The sequence below is a fragment of the Pseudophryne corroboree genome, chromosome 6 (genome assembly GCF_028390025.1).
Source record: "Pseudophryne corroboree isolate aPseCor3 chromosome 6, aPseCor3.hap2, whole genome shotgun sequence".
Lineage (NCBI taxonomy): Eukaryota > Metazoa > Chordata > Amphibia > Anura > Myobatrachidae > Pseudophryne > Pseudophryne corroboree.
The window spans coordinates 89,008,065-89,028,075 of record NC_086449.1 but is presented as its reverse complement, the minus strand read 5'-3'; the positions used below and the strand labels follow the sequence as shown (position 1 = coordinate 89,028,075).

Here is a 20,011-nt window from a genome sequence, read left to right as displayed (position 1 = left end):
ACCACAGGGATATCACCTATAAAGAGTGTTTTCCCTTATAGCTGCATATATATATTATACTGCGCCTAAATTTGTGCTCCCCCTCTCTTTTTTACCCTTTCTGTAGTGCAGGACTGCAGGGGAGAGCCAGGGAGCGATCCTTCCAGCGGAGCTGTGAGGGAAAATGGCGCCAGTGTGCTGAGGGAGATGGCTCCGCCCCTTTTTCGGCGGGCTTTCTCCCGCTTTTTGTGTTATTCTTGCAGGGGTAATTTACACCTATATAGCCTCTGGGGCTATATATGGTGTCAGTTTTGCCAGCCAAGGTGTTAATATTGCTGCTCAGGGCGCCCCCCCCCCAGCGCCCTGCACCCATCAGTGACCGAAGTGTGTGGTGTGCATGAGGAGCAATGGCGCACAGCTGCAGTGCTGTGCGCTACCTTGGAGAAGACAGAAGTCTTCAGCCGCCGATTTTCCGGACCTTCTTGCTTCTGGCTCTGTAAGGGGGACGGCGGCGCGGCTCCGGGAACGGACGACGAGGTCGGGTCCTGTGTGCGATCCCTCTGGAGCTAATGGTGTCCAGTAGCCTAAGAAGCCCAAGCTACCACCACTTAGGTAGGTTCGCTTCTTCTCCCCTTAGTCCCTCGCTGCAGTGAGCCTGTTGCCAGCAGGTCTCACTGTAAAATAAAAAACCTAAACTATACTTTCTTTCTAGGAGCTCAGGAGAGCCCCTAGTGTGCATCCAGCTCGGCCGGGCACAGAAATCTAACTGAGGCTTGGAGGAGGGTCATAGGGGGAGGAGCCAGTGCACACCAGATAGACCTAAATCTTTCTTTAGATGTGCCCAGTCTCCTGCGGAGCAGTCTATTCCCCATGGTCCTTACGGAGTCCCCAGCATCCACTAGGACGTCAGAGAAAAACAAAAACGCACAACTCATGTCAACCTAGAAACCATGACATTGTCGACCTAAGTGTGGTCGGCCTGGAGACCGGATACCACCCAGTTTAAACCCTGGAAGCACTTGGGTCAAACCCCACTCATCTTCAGGAGTGAACTGGTTAAACAAATCACAGACTGTAGAATACATTGTAGGGCAATCAGCCAGACAAAAGACTCTCCGCCAATAATCCAGACCACTAATAAAACCCATGAACACAACTTTCAAAGTAATTTTACTTTTAAAATCCATTTCAAGTTTCAAGCAGGTAGAACAAAATTAGAAACAATAAAAAGGAGTAAATGGTCCAGTAACACAGCACTGCTAGAGGAAAATCATACCAGAGACTTTATTATATAGCCTCAAGCCGGTCAGATCAATTGTAGGAGGTGGACAATACATAGACAGAGTTCTAACAACAAAATACATCAACCCCTTGGTGTAATTACAGAAAAGAAAATGTATAGTGATTAACCAAACGTGCAGCAGTGAGCGGGATAACATGAACAAAGAAAGGAGAAGCAAACACTGAAAATCAAAATATGTAGGTGATGTGGAAAGAGGGCCAGATTACAGGCTTGTGACCCGATCCTGCAAACACAGGCCTAGACTGTCCCCAAAAAATATTCTTAAAGCCGGTGGTCTCAAAAATATTTAACCATTCCCATATAGGCAACCCAGCGCCTGCACGGTAGAAGCTGCCAGTGTTCAGCCCATAACACAACTACACCACTGTGTGAGGATAATAGGTCTATTTTGAAAGACTAATAAAAGTAAAAAAAAAAAAAAAAAGTGAGTATATATAAAAAAAGGGCAACTGCCTATAACCACATGTGAATGAATATAAAACAGTTTTCTTTATAAATATAGGTTTTACTTTTGTTATTCAAAAGATATATCCAGCAGTTTATCTAGTTACAAAAATAATAATCAGGAATACAAAAATGACAAATGTAGCTGAGAAAACAATTCAGATACAAAAGATGCACAGCAAGAAGGCTGAGGAGCGGGGATGGTGTGTGTCCAGGGGAACGCAGACTTCGCAGTTTACAGCTAAAGTGTCATTTACGAAACCAGATCAACCTTTAGCACATCAGCATAGAAACCATTTATCCCACGCTCTGCTGGATGTCTCGGCAAGTAGCAACTATCTTTGCCATTTCATAAGCACAACAATCCTAAAAGTCAATTAGTACTTAAAACAAAAATGCAGCATAGCATTTCCTGAAAATAAAAAGACCACCAATAAGCAATATGATCAGGCTTTAAACTGTTGCACGATTGAGGTACAGATGTAGCCATGCTAATCTTATTTGCGATGCAGCATGGTGTGCCAGAATGACGATCGCTCAATGAATTGCATTAGTAATTCATGGAGTGGTCATCTGCTGTGAATAGTCGCAGCCCAGCACACCATGCATGAAGCAGTGTTGCAATATGCCGCAGCGCTGGAAAGAGGAGCATGGCTACATTTGTACAGTCAATATAATTATTCTTCAAACCCTTGGCCATTTAGCCCCAAACACACAATGTCAGGTCTAGATCTTTACAAATGCACCCTTCACGCCAGACATATGGGATGCCAACGGTCGAAGGTGCATACTACGGAACTCAGGGATCGCTCAGATACAAAGTGCTGATGTTTGTAGTAAGTAGGGTATACTTGGCTCAGAAAAGGGAACAAGGAAGAACAAAAAACACACAAATCCCACCAGAAAACACAAATGAATGAGAAGCAGAAGGAACAAAGTCGCGCTTAGAGGCCGTACAAATAAAAACAGACACGTTAAATACTCAAAAGAAAATGAAGCATTTAAACTATACATTACATTTAAAAACTTTAAATAAAAACAAAAAAAGGCAAATTTTAAAATATATAATATATCCATGCAGTAGGAATCCTCTGTCCTTGCGCACGATATTCTCACAAATGCGATCCTATTTGTCAGCGTCATCACTCCGATGACAGGAAAGCATTTGCCGTTTAGATCATTTGTCCAATCTTGAGAAATGATGTAAGAGCCGTAACGATTTAACAGACAGGCTGCCAGGCACGGAGGTGGTGTCTAGGAGGAGCAGTCTGTGACAGACTGGCGCATGTTAAAATATTCTCTTGCGTTTCATGTAGGAATCTGCATAGTGTCCGCCAAGGCCTTGGGAGTGCTGCCCAATGTAACCGCCTTCAGGGCTTGGCTCAGGGGATGGGATCAAGTGTGAAAAGCCACGTTTTTGGGCTCCAATGGGAGTCTATAAAAGAGGGGGGAAAAAAACAAAACATTTGGGATTACATGAAGAGACCGATGGATTAAAGCAAGCCTACAGCCACAGAATATCTGTGGTTAGTTCTCAAAGATCTTTAGAAAAACCTCCCTTCAAAAACTGCGTGCAAGTGTACCTAGAAGAAATGATGCTGTTTTGAAGGCAGAGTGGTCACACAAAAAATAAGAATTTACTTACCGATAATTCTATTTCTCGCAGTCCGTAGTGGATGCTGGGAACTCCGTAAGGACCATGGGGAATAGCGGCTCCGCAGGAGACAAGGCACAAAAGTAAAAGCTTTAGGACTACCCGGTGTGCACTGGCTCCTCCCCCTATGACCCTCCTCCAAGCCTCAGTTAGGATACTGTGCCCGGACGAGCGTACACAATAAGGAAGGATTTTTGAATCCCGGGTAAGACTCATACCAGCCACACCAATCACACCGTACAACTTGTGATCTGAACCCAGTTAACAGTATGATAACAGAGGAGCCTCTAGGAAGATGGCTCACTACAACAATAACCCGATTTAGTTAACAATAACTATGTACAAGTATTGCAGACAATCCGCACTTGGGATGGGCGCCCAGCATCCACTACGGACTACGAGAAATAGAATTATCGGTAAGTAAATTCTTATTTTCTCTGACGTCCTAGTGGATGCTGGGAACTCCGTAAGGACCATGGGGATTATACCAAAGCTCCCAAACGGGCGGGAGAGTGCGGATGACTCTGCAGCACCAAATGAGAGAACTCCAGGTCCTCCTCAGCCAGGGTATCAAATTTGTAGAATTTTGCAAACGTGTTTGCCCCTGACCAAGTAGCTGCTCGGCAAAGTTTTAAAGCCGAGACCCCTCGGGCAGCCGCCCAAGATGAGCCCACCTTCCTTGTGGAATGGGCATTTACCGATTTTGGCTGTGGCAGGCCTGCCACAGTATGTGCAAGCTGAATTGTACTACAAATTCAACGAGCAGTAGTCTGCTTAGAAGCAGGAGCACCCAGCTTGTTGGGTGCATACAGGATATTTTCAGGGTCCTGACAACATCTAGCAACTTGGAGTCCTCCAAGTCCCTAGTAGCCGCAGGCACCACAATAGGTTGGTTCAGGTGAAACGCTGAGACCACCTTAGGGAGAAACTGAGGACGAGTCCTCAATTCCGCCCTGTCCGAATGGAAAAACAGATAGGGGCTTTTGCAAGATAAAGCCGCCAATTCTGACACGAGCCTGGCCGAAGCTAGGGCCAACAGCATGGCCACTTTCCATGTGAGATATTTTAAATCCACAGATTTAAGTGGTTCAAACCAATGTGATTTGAGGAACCCCAAAACTACATTGAGATCCCAAGGTGCCACTGGAGGCACAAAAGGAGGCTGTATATGCAGCACTCCCTTGACAACGTCTGGACTTCAGGAACTGAAGCCAGTTCTTTCTGGAAGAAAATCTACAGGGCCGAAATTTGAACCTTAATGGACCCCAATTTGAGGCCCATAGACACTCCTGTTTGCAGGAAATGCAGGAATCGACCCAGTTGAAATTCCTCCGTTGGGGCCGTCCTGGCCTCACCACGCAACATATTTTCGCCAAATGCGGTGATAATGTTTTGCGGTCACATCCTTCCTGGCTTTGATCAGGGTAGGGATGACTTCCTCAGGAATGCCTTTTTCCTTTAGGATCCGGCGTTCAACTGCCATGCCGTCAAACGCAGCCGCGGTAAGTCTTGAAACAGACAGGGTCCTTGCTGGAGCAGGTCCCTTCTTAGAGGCAGAGGCCACGGGTCCTCTGTGCGCATCTCTTGAAGTTCCGGGTACCAAGTCCTTCTTGGCCAATCCGGAGCCACGAGTATAGTTCTTACTCCTCTCCGTCTTATAATTCTCAGTACCTTGGGTATGAGAGGCAGAGGAGGGAACACATACACCGACTGGTACACCCACGGTGTCAGAGCGTCCACAGCTATTGCCTGAGGGTCCCTTGACCTGGCGTAATACCTGTCCAGTTTTTTGTTGAGGCGGGACGCCATCATGTCCACCATTGGTTTTTCCCAACGGTTCCCAATCATGTGGAAGACTTCTGGATGAAGTCCCCACTCTCCCGGGTGGAGGTCGTGTCCACTCCCGGAATGAACACTGCTGACAGTGCTATTACATGATTTTCAGCCCAGCGAAGAATCCTTGCAGCTTCTGCCATTGCCCTCCTGCTTCTTGTGCCGCCCTGTCTGTTTACGTGGGCGACTGTCGTGATGTTGTCCGAGCGGATCAGCACCGGCTGACCTTGAAGCAGAGGTCTTGTTTGGCTTAGAGCATTGTAAATGGTCCTTAACTCCAGAATATTTATGTGAAGTGATGTCTCCAGGCTTGACCCCAAGCCCTGGAAATTTCTTCCCTGTGTGACTGCTCCCCAGCCTCGCAGGCTGGCATCCGTGGTCACCAGGACCCAGTCCTGAATGCCGAATCTGCAGCCCTCTAGAAGATGAGCACTCTGCAACCACCACAGGAGAGACACCCTTGTCCTAGGGGACAGGGTTATCCGCTGATGCATCTGAAGATGCGATCCGGACCATTTGTCCCGCAGGTCCCACTGGAATGTTCTTGCGTGGAATCTGCCAAATGGGATTGCTTCGTAGGAAGCCACCATTTTTCCCAGGACCCTTGTGCATTGATGCACTGAGACTTGGCCTGATTTTAGGAGGTTTCTGACTAGCTCGGATAACTCCCCGGCTTTCTCCTCCGGGAGAAACACCTTTTTCTGGACTGTGTCCAGGATCATCTGTAGGAATAGAAGACGAGTCGTCGGGATCAGCTGCGATTTTGGGATATTGAGAATCCAACCGTGCTGCCGCAGCACTACTTGCGATAGTGCTAACCCGACTACCAACTGTTCCCTGGATCTCGCCCTTATCAGGAGATCGTCCAAGTAAGGGATCATTTAAAACTCCTTTCCTTCGGAGGAGTATCATCATTTTGGCCATTACTTTGGTAAAGACCCGGGGTGCCGTGGACAATCCAAACGGCAGCGTCTGAAAGTGATAGTGGCAGTTCTGTACCACAAACCTGAGGTACCCTTGATGAGAAGGGTAAATTGGGACATGACCAGAGACACCATATAATCCCCTTCTTCCAGGTTCGCGATCACTGCTCTGAGTGACTCCATCTTGAATTTGAACCTCTGTATGTAAGTGTTCAAAGATTTTAGATTTAAAATAGGTCTCACCGAGCCGTCCGGCTTCGGTATACTAACAGCGTGGAATAATACCCCTTTTCCTGTTGCAGGAGGGGTACCTTGATTATCACCTGCTGAGAATACAGCTTGTGAATGGCTTCCAATACCGCCCCCCTGTCGGAGGGAGACGTCGGTAAAGCAGACTTTAGGAAACGGCGAGGGGGAGACATCTCGAATTCCAATTTGTACCCCTGAGATACCACCTGAAGGATCCAGGGGTCCACTTGTGAGTGAGCCCACTGCGCTCTGAAATTCTTGAGACGGGCCCTCACCGTGCCCGAGTCCGCTTGTAAAGCCCCAGCGTCATGCTGAGGACTTGGCAGAAGCGGGAGAGGGCTTCTGTTCCTGGGAACTGGCTGTCTGCTGCAGCCTTTTTCCTCTTCCTCTGCCACGGGGCAGAAAAGAGGAGCCTTTTGCCCGCTTACCCTTATGGGGCTGAAAGGACTGCGCCTGATAATACGGCGTCTTCTTATGTTGAGAGGCTACCTGGGGTAAAAATGTGGATTTCCCAGCCGTTGCCGTGGCCACCAGGTCTGATAGACCTACCCCAAATAACTCCTCCCCTTTATAAGGCAATACTTCCATATGCCTTTTGGAATCCGCATCACCTGACCACTGCCTCGTCCATAACCCTCTTCTGGCAGAAATGGACAGCGCACTTACTCTTGATGCCAGTCGGCAAATATCCCTCTGTGCATCACGCATATATAAAAATGCATCTTTTAAATGCAATATAGTCAGTAATATACTGTCCCTATCCAAGGTATCAATATTTTCAGTCAGGGAATCCGACCAAGCCACCCCAGCACTGCACATCCAGGCTGAGGCGATTGCTGGTCGCAGTATAACACCAGTATGTGTGTATATACATTTTAGGATATTCTCCTGCTTTCTGTCAGCAGGTTCCTTAAGGGCGGCCGCATCAGGAGACGGTAGTGCCACCTGTTTTGACAAGCGTGTGAGCGCTTTATCCACCCTAGGGGGTGTTTCCCAACGTGCCCTATCCTTTGGCGGGAAAGGGTATGATGCCAATAACTTTTTAGGAATTATCAGTTTTTTATCAGGGGAAACCCATGCTTCATCACACACTTCATTTAATTCATCAGATTCAGGAAAAACTACGGGTTGTTTTTTCTCACCAAACATAATACCCTTTTTAGTGGTACTTGTAATCTCAGAAATGTGTAAAACATCTTTCATTGCCTCAATCATGTAACGTGTGGCCCTACTGGAAGTCACATTCGTCTCTTCACCGTCGACACTGGAGTCAGTATCCGTGTCGGCATCTGTATCTGCCATTTGAGGTAACGGGCACTTTAGAGCCCCTGATGGCCTTTGAGACGCCCCGACAGGCCCAAGCTGAGTAGCCGTCTGTCTCATGTCAGCAACTGTCTTTGTAAAGAGCTGACACTGTCACGTAAGTCCTTCCATAAGCCCATCCACTCAGGTGTCGACCCCCTAGGGGGTGACATCACCATTACAGGCAATTGCTCCGCCTCCACATCAGTTTCCTCCTCATACATGTCGACACAAACGTACCGACACACAGCACACACACAGGGAATGCTCTAATAGAGTACAGGACCCCACTAGCCCTTTGGGGAGACAGAGGGAGAGTATGCCAGCACACACCAGAGCGCTATATATAGACAGGAATACCACTATATAACGTGCTTTTCCCTTTATAGCTGCTGTTATTATCAAAACTGCGCCAAATTAGTGCCCCCCCTCTCTTTTTTACCCTTTTCTGTAGTGCAGGACTGCAGGGGAGAGTCAGGGAGACGTCCTTCCAGCGGAGCTGTGATGGAAAATGGCGCCAGTGTGCTGAGGAGATAGGCTCCGCCCCCTTCTCGGCGGCCTTTTCTCCCGCTTTTTGCTGTATTCTGGCAGGGGTTAAAATACATCCATATAGCCCCGGGGGTTATATGTGGTGTATTTTCGCCAGCCAAGGTGTTTACATTGCTGCTCAGGGCGCCCCCCCCCCTAGCGCCCTGCACCCTCAGTGACCGGAGTGTGAAGTGTGCCTGAGGAGCAATGGCGCACAGCTGCAGTGCTGTGCGCTACCTTGTTGAAGACTGATGTCTTCTGCCGCCGATTTTTCCGGACCTCTTCTTGCTTCTGGCTCTGTAAGGGGGCCGGCGGCGCGGCTCTGGGACCGGACTCCGAGGCTGGGCCTGTGTTCGGTCCCTCTGGAGCTAATGGTGTCCAGTAGCCTAAGAAGCCCAAGCTGGCTGCAAGCAGGCAGGTTCGCTTCTTCTCCCCTTAGTCCCTCGATGCAGTGAGCCTGTTGCCAGCAGGTCTCACTGAAAATAAAAAACCTAAAACTAAACTTTTTCTAAGAAACTCAGGAGAGCCTCCTAGAATGCACACTTCTCGGCCGGGCACAAAAATCTAACTGAGGCTTGGAGGAGGGTCATAGGGGGAGGAGCCAGTGCACACCGGGTAGTCCTAAAGCTTTTACTTTTGTGCCCAGTCTCCTGCGGAGCCGCTATTCCCCATGGTCCTAACGGAGTTCCCAGCATCCACTAGGACGTCGGAGAAATAAGAATTTACTCACCGGTAATTCTATTTCTCGTAGTCCGTAGTGGATGCTGGGAACTCCGTAAGGACCATGGGGAATAGCGGCTCCGCAGGAGTCTGGGCACAACTAAAAGAAAGCTTTTAGACTACCTGGTGTGCACTGGCTCCTCCCACTATGACCCTCCTCCAAGCCTCAGTTAGGATACTGTGCCCGGAAGAGCTGACACAATAAGGAAGGATTTTGAATCCCGGGTAAGACTCATACCAGCCACACCAATCACACCGTATAACTCGTGATACCATATCCAGTTAACAGTATGAAAATTAACTGAGCCTCTCAACAGATGGCTCATAACAATAACCCTTTAGTGAACAACAACTATGTACAAGTATTGCAGACAATCCGCACTTGGAACGGGCGCCCAGCATCCACTACGGACTACGAGAAATAGAATTACCGGTGAGTAAATTCTTATTTTCTCTGACGTCCTAGTGGATGCTGGGAACTCCATAAGGACCATGGGGATTATACCAAAGCTCCCAAACGGGCGGGAGAGTGCGGATGACTCTGCAGCACCGAATGAGAGAACTCAAGGTCCTCCTCAGCCAGGGTATCAAATTTGTAGAATTTTGCAAACGTGTTTGCCCCTGACCAAGTAGCAGCTCGGCAAAGTTGTAAAGCAGAGACCCCTCAGGCAGCCGCCCAAGATGAGCCCAGCTTCCTTGTAGAATGGGCTTTTACTGATTTAGGATGCGGCACTCCAGCCGCAGAATGCGCCAGCTGAATTGTGCTACAAATCCAGCGAGCAATAGTCTGCTTAGAAGCAGGAGCACCCAGTTTGTTGGGTGCATACAGGATAAATAGCGAGTCAGTTTTCCTGACTCCAGCCGTCCTGGAAACATAAATTTTCAAGGCCCCGACAACGTCCAGTAACTTGGAATCCTCCAAGTCGCTAGTAGCCGCAGGCACTACAATAGGTTGGTCAAGTGAAAAGCAGATACCACCTTAGGGAGAAACTGGGGACAAGTCCTCAATTCTGCCCTATCCATATGGAAAATCAGATAAGGGCTTTTAAATGACAAAGCCGCCAATTCTGATACACGCCTGGCCGAAGCCAAGGCCAATAACATGACCACTTTCCACGTGAGAAATTTTAGATCCACGGTCTTTAGTGGCTCAAACCAATGTGATTTTAGGAAATTCAACACCACGTTGAGATCCCAGGGTGCCACTGGAGGCACAAAGGGGGGCTGAATATGCAGCACTCCTTTTACAAATGTCTGAACTTCAGGTAGTGAAGCTAGTTCTTTTTGGAAGAAAATCGACAGAGCCGATATCTGTACCTTAATGGAGCCTAATTTTAGGCCCATAGTCACTCCTGCCTACAGGAAGTGCAGAAACCGACCCAGCTGAAATTCCTCTGTTGGGGCCTTATTGGCCTCACACCAAGCAACATATTTCCGCCATATGCGGTGATAATGTTTTACCGTTACATCTTTCCTGGCTTTAATCAGCGTAGGAATGACATCCTCCGGAATTCCCTTTTCCTTTAGGATCCGGCGTTCAACCGCCATGCCGTCAAACGCAGCCGCGGTAAGTCTTGGAACAGACAGGGCCCCTGCTGCAGCAGGTCCTGTCTGAGCGGCAGAGGCCATGGGTCCTCTGAGATCATCTCTTGAAGTTCCGGGTACCAAGCTCTTCTTGGCCAATCCGGAACCACGAGTATTGTCCTTACTCCTCGTTTTCTTATTATTCTCAGTACCTTTGGTATGAGAGGCAGAGGAGGGAACACAAACTGACTGGTACACCCACGGTGTCACTAGAGCGTCCACCGCTATCGCCTGAGGGTCCCTTGACCTGGCGCAATATCTCTCCAGTTTTTTGTTTAGGCGGGACGCCATCATGTCCACCTGTGGCCATTCCCAACGATTTACAATCAGTGTGAAGACTTCTGGATGAAGTCCCCACTCTCCCGGGTGGAGGTCGTGCCTGCTGAGGAAGTCTGCTTCCCAGTTGTCCACTCCCGGAATGAACACTGCTGACAGTGCTAGCACGTGATTTTCCGCCCATCGGAGAATCCTTGTGGCTTCTGCCATTGCCGTCCTGCTTCTTGTGCCGCCCTGTCGGTTTACATGGGCGACCGCCGTGATGTTGTCTGACTGGATCAGTACCGGCTGGTGTAGAAGCAGGGGTTTTGCCTGACTTAGGGCATTGTAAATGGCCCTTAGTTCTAGAATATTTATGTGTAGGGAAGTCTCCTGACTCGACCATAGTCCTTGGAAGTTTCTTCCCTGTGTGACTGCCCCCCAGCCTCGAAGGCTGGCATCCGTGGTCACCAGGACCCAGTCCTGTATGCCGAATCTGCGGCCCTCTAGGAGATGAGCACTCTGCAGCCACCCCAGCAGAGACACCCTGGTTCTTGGAGACAGGGTTATTAGCCGATGCATCTGAAGATGCGATCCGGACCATTGGTCCAACAGGTCCCACTGAAAGATTCTGGCATGGAACCTGCCGAAAGGAATTGCTTCGTAAGAAGCCACCATCTTTCCCAGGACTCGCGTGCAGTGATGCACCGACACCTGTTTTGGTTTCAGGAGGTCTCTGACTAGAGATGACAGCTCCTTGGCTTTCTCCTCCGGGAGAAACACTTTTTTCTGGACTGTGTCCAGAATCATTCCCAGGAACAGTAGACGTGTCGTCGGAACCAGCTGTGACTTTGGAATATTCAGAATCCAACCGTGCTGGTGTAGCACCTCCTGAGATAGTGCTACTCCTACCAACAACTGCTCCCTGGATCTCGCCTTTATTAGATCGTCCAAGTACGGGATAATTAAAACTCCCTTTTTTCGAAGGAGTATCATCATTTCCGCCATTACCTTGGTAAACACCCTCGGTGCCGTGGACAGTCCAAACGGCAGCGTCTGGAATTGGTAATGGCAATTTTGTACCGCAAATCTGAGGTACTCCTGGTGAGGATGATAAATGGGGACATGCAGGTAAGCATCCTTGATGTCTAGGGATACCATGTAATCCCCCTCGTCCAGGCTTGCAATAACCGCCCTGAGCGATTCCATCTTGAACTTTTTTATGTATGTGTTCAAGAATTTCAAATTTAAAATGGGTCTCACCGAACCGTCCGGTTTCGGTACCACAAACAGTGTGGAATAGTAACCCCGTCCTTGTTGAAGTAGGGGCACCTTGACTATCACCTGCTGGGAATACAGCTTGTGAATTGCCTCTAGCACAGCCTCCCTGCCTGAGGGAGTTGTTGGCAAGGCAGATTTGAGGAAACAGCGGGAGACGCCTCGAATTCCAGCTTGTACCCCTGAGATACTACTTGCAAGATCCAGGGATCCACCTGTGAGCGAGCCCACTGATCGCTGAAATTTTTGAGGCGGCCCCCCACCGTACCTGGCTCCGCCTGTGGAGCCCCACCGTCATGCGGTGGACTTGGAAGAAGCGGGGGAGGACTTTTGCTCCTGGGAACCTGCTGTTTGTTGCAGCCTTTTCCCCCTACCTCTGGACAGAAAGGACCCGCCTTTTCCTCGCCTGTTTCTCTGGGTCCGAAAGGACTGTACCTGATAAAACTGCGCTTTTTTAGGCTGTGAGGGAACCTGCGGTAAAAATGCTGACTTCCCAGCTGTCGCTGTGGAAACTAGGTCCGAGAGACCATCCCCGAATAACTCCTCACCCTTATAAAAGGCAAAACTTCCATGTGCCTTTTGGAATCTGCATCCCCTGTCCACTGCCGAGTCCATAAGCCTCTCCTAGCAGAAATGGACAATGCACTTATTTTAGATGCCAGCCGGCAGATCTCCCTCTGTGCATCTCTCATGTATAAGACTGAGTCTTTTATATGCTCTATGGTTAGGAGAATAGTGTCCCTGTCTAGGGTGTCAATATTTTCTGACAGGGAATCTGACCATGCAGCGGCAGCACTGCACATCCATGCTGACGCAATAGCTGGTCTAAGTATAATGCCCGAGTGTGTATATACAGACTTCAGGATCGCCTCCTGCTTTCTATCCGCAGGCTCCTTTAGGGCGGCCGTATCCGGAGACGGAAGTGCCACCTTTTTAGACAAACGTGTGAGCGCTTTATCCACCCTAGGAGGTGTTTCCCAACGTGCCCTATCCTCTGGCGGGAAAGGGAACGCCATTAGTAATTTTTTAGGGATTACCAATCTTTTATCGGGGAAAGCCCATGCTTCTTCACACACTTCATTTAATTCTTCAGATGGGGGAAAAACTACGGGTAGTTTTTTCTCCCCAAACAGAATACCCTTTTTAGTGGTACCTGGGTTTATATCCGAAATGTGTAATACCTCCTTCATTGCCTCAATCATGCAACGAATGGCCCTAGTGGACATTAGATTAGACTCGTCGTCGACACTGGTATCAGTATCCGTGTCGACATCTGCGTCTGCCATCTGAGGTAGCGGGCGTTTTAGAGCCCCTGATGGTCTTTGAGACACCTGGGCAGGCACGAGCTGAGAAGCCGGCTGTCCCGCATTTGGCATGTCGTCAAATTTTTGTGTGTAAGGAGTCGACACTTGCATGTAATTCCTTCCATAAAACCATCCACTCAGGTGTCTACCCCGCAGGGGGTGACATCACTTCTATAGGCATCTGCTCCGCCTCCACATAATTTTCCTCATCAAACATGTCGACACAGCCGTACCGACACACCGCACACACACCGGGGATGCTCTAACAGAGGACAGGACCCCACAGAAGCCCTTTGGGGAGACAGAGAGAGAGAGTATGCCAGCACACACCAGAGCGCTATATAATGCAGGGACTAACTGAATTATGTCCCCTATAGCTGCTATAATATTTACTGCGCCTAAATTTAGTGCCCCCCCTCTCTTTTTTACCCTTTTCTGTAGTGTAGACTGCAGGGGAGAGCCAGGGAGCTTCCTTCCAGCGGAGCTGTGAGGGAGAAATGGCGCCAGTGTGCTGAGGGAGATAGCTCCGCCCCTTTTTCGCAGACTTTTCTCCCGCTTTTTTAAGGATTCTGGCAGGGGTAATTATCACATATATAGCCTCTGGGGCTATATATTGTGATTGTTTTGCCAGCCAAGGTGTTTTTATTGCTGCTCAGGGCGCCCCCCCCCCCAGCGCCCTGCACCCTCAGTGACCGGAGTGAGAAGTGTGTATGAGGAGCAATGGCGCACAGCTGCAGTGCTGTGCGCTACCTTGGTGAAGACTGATGTCTTCATGCCGCCGATTTTCCGGACTTCTTCTTGCTTCTGGCTCTGTAAGGGGGACGGCGGCGCGGCTCCGGGACCGAACACCAAGGACAGTTCCATGCGGTCGATCCCTCTGGAGCTAATGGTGTCCAGTAGCCTAAGAAGCCCAAGCAGGTAGGTTCGCTTCTTCTCCCCTTAGTCCCTCGTTGCAGTGAGCCTGTTGCCAGCAGGTCTCACTGTAAAATAAAAAACCTAAAATATACTTTCTTTCTAAGAGCTCAGGAGAGCCCCTAGTGTGCATCCAGCTCGGCCGGGCACAAAAATCTAACTGAGGCTTGGAGGAGGGTCATAGTGGGAGGAGCCAGTGCACACCAGGTAGTCTAAAAGCTTTCTTTTAGTTGTGCCCAGACTCCTGCGGAGCCGCTACTCCCCATGGTCCTTACGGAGTTCCCAGCATCCACTAGGACGTCAGAGAAATACTGATTTGATTTAGATTTATCTTCTGTTAATTAACTTTACTTCCCGAAGGGCGATGGGTATATAAGGTGTGCGATAGGCCGTCTGCACACATCACTCATTGCTGTCATGGGTAAAAGGGGCGATTTATAGAGTTGCAAAAATGGATGATCTGCTTTCAGGCCAAGGGTGGCAGTATTTCTGAAGCAGCGCAGTTTGTGAACTGTTCCCGTGCTGCTGTGGTGAAGGTGTATTGTGACTGGACAAATTACACCATTGCAAATAATGGACATTGAAACTGCAGAGAACCACATACCATTGATGGAGAGGTGAATGTCGGCTATGAAGGTGCGTGAGGGCCGACTGACATGCTACAGTGGAGCAGCTCAGTCAAAGAACCTGGGGGATACCAGACGTGTGCCTAAAAGACAGTTCAGCCCATCTAGCTGCTGTCTGTGCTGCACATGGATAGTTCCTCTGACTATTAGCTGGTGGTCATAATAATGCGACACGACTGTATATATGAATAGCTGCTGAACTGGTCAAAGCACGCTTTATGAATATATACATGGTTTCTGGAAAGTATTCACAGCACATCACTTTTTCCGCATTTTGTTTTGTTACAGCCTTATTCCTAAATTGAATAAATTATTTTTTTCTCAAAATTCTATACACAATACCCCATAATGACAACACGAAAAAAATAGTTGAGATTTTTGCAAATTCACTAAAAATAAAAAAAATAAGAATTTACTCACCGGTAATTCTATTTCTCGTAGTCCGTAGTGGATGCTGGGTACTCCGTAAGGACCATGGGTAATAGACGGGCTCCGCAGGAGACTGGGCACTCTTAAAAATAAGAATTTACTTACCGATAATTCTATTTCTCGGAGTCCGTAGTGGATGCTGGGGTTCCTGAAAGGACCATGGGGAATAGCGGCTCCGCAGGAGACAGGGCACAAAAAGTAAAGCTTTAGGATCAGGTGGTGTGCACTGGCTCCTCCCCCTATGACCCTCCTCCAAGCCTCAGTTAGGTACTGTGCCCGGACGAGCGTACACAATAAGGAAGGATTTATGAATCCCGGGTAAGACTCATACCAGCCACACCAATCACACTGTACAACCTGTGATCTGAACCCAGTTAACAGTATGATAACAGCGGAGCCTCTGAAAGGATGGCTCACAACAATAATAACCCGATTTTTGTAACTATGTACAAGTAATGCAGATAATCCGCACTTGGGATGGGCGCCCAGCATCCACTACGGACTCCGAGAAATAGAATTATCGGTAAGTAAATTCTTATTTTCTCTATCGTCCTAGTGGATGCTGGGGTTCCAGAAAGGACCATGGGGATTATACCAAAGCTCCCAAACGGGCGGGAGAGTGCGGATGACTCTGCAGCACCGAATGAGAGAACTCCAGGTCCTCCTTAGCCAGGGTATCAAATTTGTAGGATTTTACAAACGTGTTTGCCCCTGACTAAATAGCCGCTCGGCAAAGTTGTAAAGCCGAGACCCCTCGGGCAGCCGCCCAAGATGAGCCCACCTTCCTTGTGGAATGGGCATTTACATATTTTGGCTGTGGCAGGCCTGCCACAGAATGTGCAAGCTGAATTGTATTACACATCCAACTAGCAAAAGTCTGCTTAAAAGCAAGAGCACCCAGATTGTTGGGTGCATACAGGATAACAGCAAGTCAGTTTTCCTGACTCCAGCCGTCCTGGAACCTATATTTTCAGGGCCCTGACCACATCTAGCAACTTGGAGTCCTCCAAGTCCCTAGTAGGCGCAAGACACCACAATAAGCTGGTTCAGGTGAAACACTGACACCACCTTAGGGAGAGAACTGGGGACGAGTCCGCAGCTCTGCCCTGTCCGAATGGACAAACAGATATGGGCTTTTTTGAGAAAAAAACCACCAATTTGACACTCGCCTGGTCCAGGCCAGGTCCAAGAGCATGTTCACTTTTCATGTGAGATGCTTCAAATCCACAGATTTGACTGGTTTTAAACCAATGTGTTTTGAGGAATCCCAGAACTACGTTGAGATCCCACAGTGCCACTGGAGGCACAAAAGGGGGTTGTATATGCAATACTCCCTTGACAAACTTCTGGACTTCAGGAACTGAAGCCAATTCTTTCTGGAAGAAAAATCGACAGGGCCGAAATTTGAACCTTAATGGACCCCAATTTGAGGCCCATAGACACTCCTGTTTGCAAGAAATGCAGGAATCGACCGAGTTGAAATTTCTTCGTGGGGCCTTCCTGGCCTCACACCACGCAACATATTTTCGCCACATGTGGTGATAATGTTGTGCGGTCACCTCCTTTCTGGCTTTGACCAGGGTAGGAATGACCTCTTCCTGAATGCCTTTTCCCTTAGGATCCGGCGTTCCACCGCCATGCCGTCAAACGCAGCTGCGGTAAGTCTTGGAACAGACACGGTACTTGCTGAAACAAGTCCCTTCTTAGCGGCAGAGGCCATAAGTCCTCTGTGAGCATCTCTTGAAGTTCCGGGTACCAAGTCCTACTTGGCCAATCCGGAGCCATGAGTATAGTTCTTACTCCTCTACGTCTTATAATTCTCAGTACCTTAGGTATGAAAAGCAGAGGATGGAACACATACACCGACTGGTACACCCACGGTGTTACCAGAACGTCCACAGCTATTGCCTGAGGGTCTCTTAACCTGGCGCAATACCTGTCCCGTTTTTTGTTCAGACGGGACGCCATCATGTCCACCTTTGGTAATTCCCAACGGTTTACAATTATGTGGAAAACTTCCCCATGAAGTTCCCACTCTGCCGGGTGGAGGTCGTGCCTACTGAGGAAGTCTGCTTCCCAGTTTCCATTCCCGGAATGAAACACTGCTGACAGTGCTATCACATGATTTTCCGCCCAGCGAAAAGTCCTTGCAGTTTTTGCCACTGCCCTCCTGCTTCTTGTGCCGCCCTGTCTATTTACGTGGGCGACTGCCGTGATGTTTTATCCCACTGGATCAATACCGGCTGACCTTGAAGCAGAGGTCTTGCTAAGCTTAGAGCATTATAAATTTACCCTTAGCTATATTTATGTGGAGAAAAATCTCCAGTCTTGACCACACTCCCTGGAAATTTTTTCCTTGTGTGACTGCTCCCCAGCCTCTCGGGCTGGCCTCCGTGGTCACCAACATCCAAAACTGAATGCCGAATCTGCGGCCCTCTAGAAGATGAGCACTCTGTAACCACCACAGGAGAGACACCCTTGTCCTTGGATATAGGGTTATCCGCTGATGCATCTGAAGATGCGATCCGGACCATTTGTCCAGCAGATCCCACTGAAAAGTTCTTGCATGAAATCTGCCGACTGGAATTGCTTCGAAGGAAGTCACCATTTTTTTACCATGGCCCTTGTGCAATGATGCACTGATTTTAGGAGGTTCCTGACTAGCTCGGATAACTCCCTGGCTTTCTCTTCCGGGAGAAAGACCTTTTTCTGGACTGTGTCCAGAATCATCCCTAAGCACAGGAGACTTGTTGTCGGGATCAGCTGCGATTTTGGAATATTTAGAATCCACCCCTGCTGTTGTAACAGTATCCGAGATAGTGCTACTCCGACCTCCAACTGTTCCCTGGACTTTGCCCTTATCAGGAGATCGTCCAAGTAAGGGATAATTAAGACGCCTTTTCTTCGAAGAAGAACCATCATTTCGGCCATTACCTTGGTAAAGACCCGGGGTGCCGTAGACAATCCAAACGGCAGCGTCTGAAACTGATAGTGACAGTTCTGTACCACGAACCTGAGGTACCCTTAGTGATAAGGGCAAATTTGGGACATGGAGGTAAGCATCCCTGATGTCTCGGGACACCAGATAGTCCCCTTCTTCCCGGTTCGTTATCACTGCTCTGAGTGACTCCATCTTGATTTGAACCTTTGTAAGTGTTCAAATTTTTTTAGATTTAGAATAGGTCTCACCTAGCCTTCTGGCTTCAGTACCACAATATAGTGTGGAATAATACCCCTTTTCTTGTTGTAGGAGGGGTAATTTAATTATCACCTGCTGGGAATACAGCTCGTGAATTTTTTTTTTTTTTTTTTTTATACTGCCTCCTTGTCGGAGGGAGACCTTGGTAAAGCAGACTTCAGGAGCCTGCGCAGGGGAAACGTCTCGACATTCCAAACTGTACCCCTGGGATACTACTTGTAGGATCCAGGGGTCCTGTACGGTCTCAGCGTCATGCTGAGAGCTTGTCAGAAGCGGTGGAACGCTTCTGTTCCTGGGAATGGGCTGCCTGCTGCAGTCTTCTTCCCTTTCCTCTATCCCTGGGCAGATATGACTCTTATAGGGACGAAAGGACTGAAGCTGAAAAGACGGTGTCTTTTTCTGCAGAGATGTGACTTAGGGTAAAAACGGTGGATTTTCCAGCAGTTGCCGTGGCCACCAGGTCCGATGGACCGACCCCAAATAACTCCTCTTCCTTTATACGGCAATACACCTTTGTGCCGTTTGGAATCTGCATCACCTGACCACTGTCGTGTCCATAAACATCTTCTGGCAGATATGGACATCGCACTTACTCTTGATGCCAGAGTGCAAATATCCCTCTGTGCATCTCGCATATATAGAAATACATCCTTTAAATGCTCTATATTTTTAGTCAGGGAATCCGACCAAGCCACCCCAGCTCTGCACATCCAGGCTGAGGCGATCGCTGGTCGCAGTATAACACCAGTATGTGTGTATATACTTTTTATGATATTTGTCCAGCCTCCTGTCAGCTGGCTCCTTGAGGACGGCCCTATCTATAGACGGTACCGCCACTTGTTCTGATAAGCGTGTGAGCGCCTTATCCACCCTAAGGGGTGTTTCCCAACGCGCCCTAACTTCTGGCGGGAAAGGGTATACCGCCCATATTTTCTATCGGGGGGAACCCACGCATCATCACACACTTCATTTAATTTATCTGATTCAGGAAAAACTACGGTAGTTTTTTCACATCCCACATAATACCCTCTTTTGTGGTACTTGTAGTATCAGAAATATGTAACACCTCCTTCATTGCCCTTAACGTGTGGCCCTAATAAGGAATACGTTTGTTTATTCACCGTCGACACTGGATTCAGTGTCCCTGTCTGTGTCTGTGTCGACCGACTAAAGTAAACGGGCGTTTTAAAACCCCTGACGGTGTTTTTGAGACGTCTGGACCGGTACTAATTGTTTGTCGGCCGTCTCATGTCGTCAACCGACCTTGGCGCGTGTTGACATTATCACGTAATTCCCTAAATAAGCCATCCATTCCGGTGTCGACTCCCTAGAGAGTGACATCACCATTACAGGCAATTGCTCCGCCTCCTCACCAACATCGTCCTCATACATGTCGACACACACGTACCGACACACAGCACACACACAGGGAATGCTCTGATAGAGGACAGGACCCACTAGCCCTTTGGAGAGACAGAGGGAGAGTTTG

The 20,011-nt window shown here is 48.6% G+C and overlaps 1 protein-coding gene across 3 annotated transcripts in view; it reads right to left on the bottom strand.

Moving 5' to 3' along the window:
• Positions 1 to 1,132: 1,132 nt before the first annotated feature.
• RAVER1 (ribonucleoprotein, PTB binding 1) overlaps positions 1,133 to 20,011 on the bottom strand; it is a 159,962-nt gene continuing 141,083 nt past the window's right edge. For all 3 annotated transcript variants that reach the window (XM_063931463.1, XM_063931465.1, XM_063931464.1), the window contains one exon: positions 1,133 to 3,161. In XM_063931463.1, the coding sequence (XP_063787533.1) occupies positions 3,015 to 3,161 (147 nt within the window). In that variant the 3' untranslated portion in view covers positions 1,133 to 3,014. The remainder of the gene's footprint in view (positions 3,162 to 20,011) is intronic.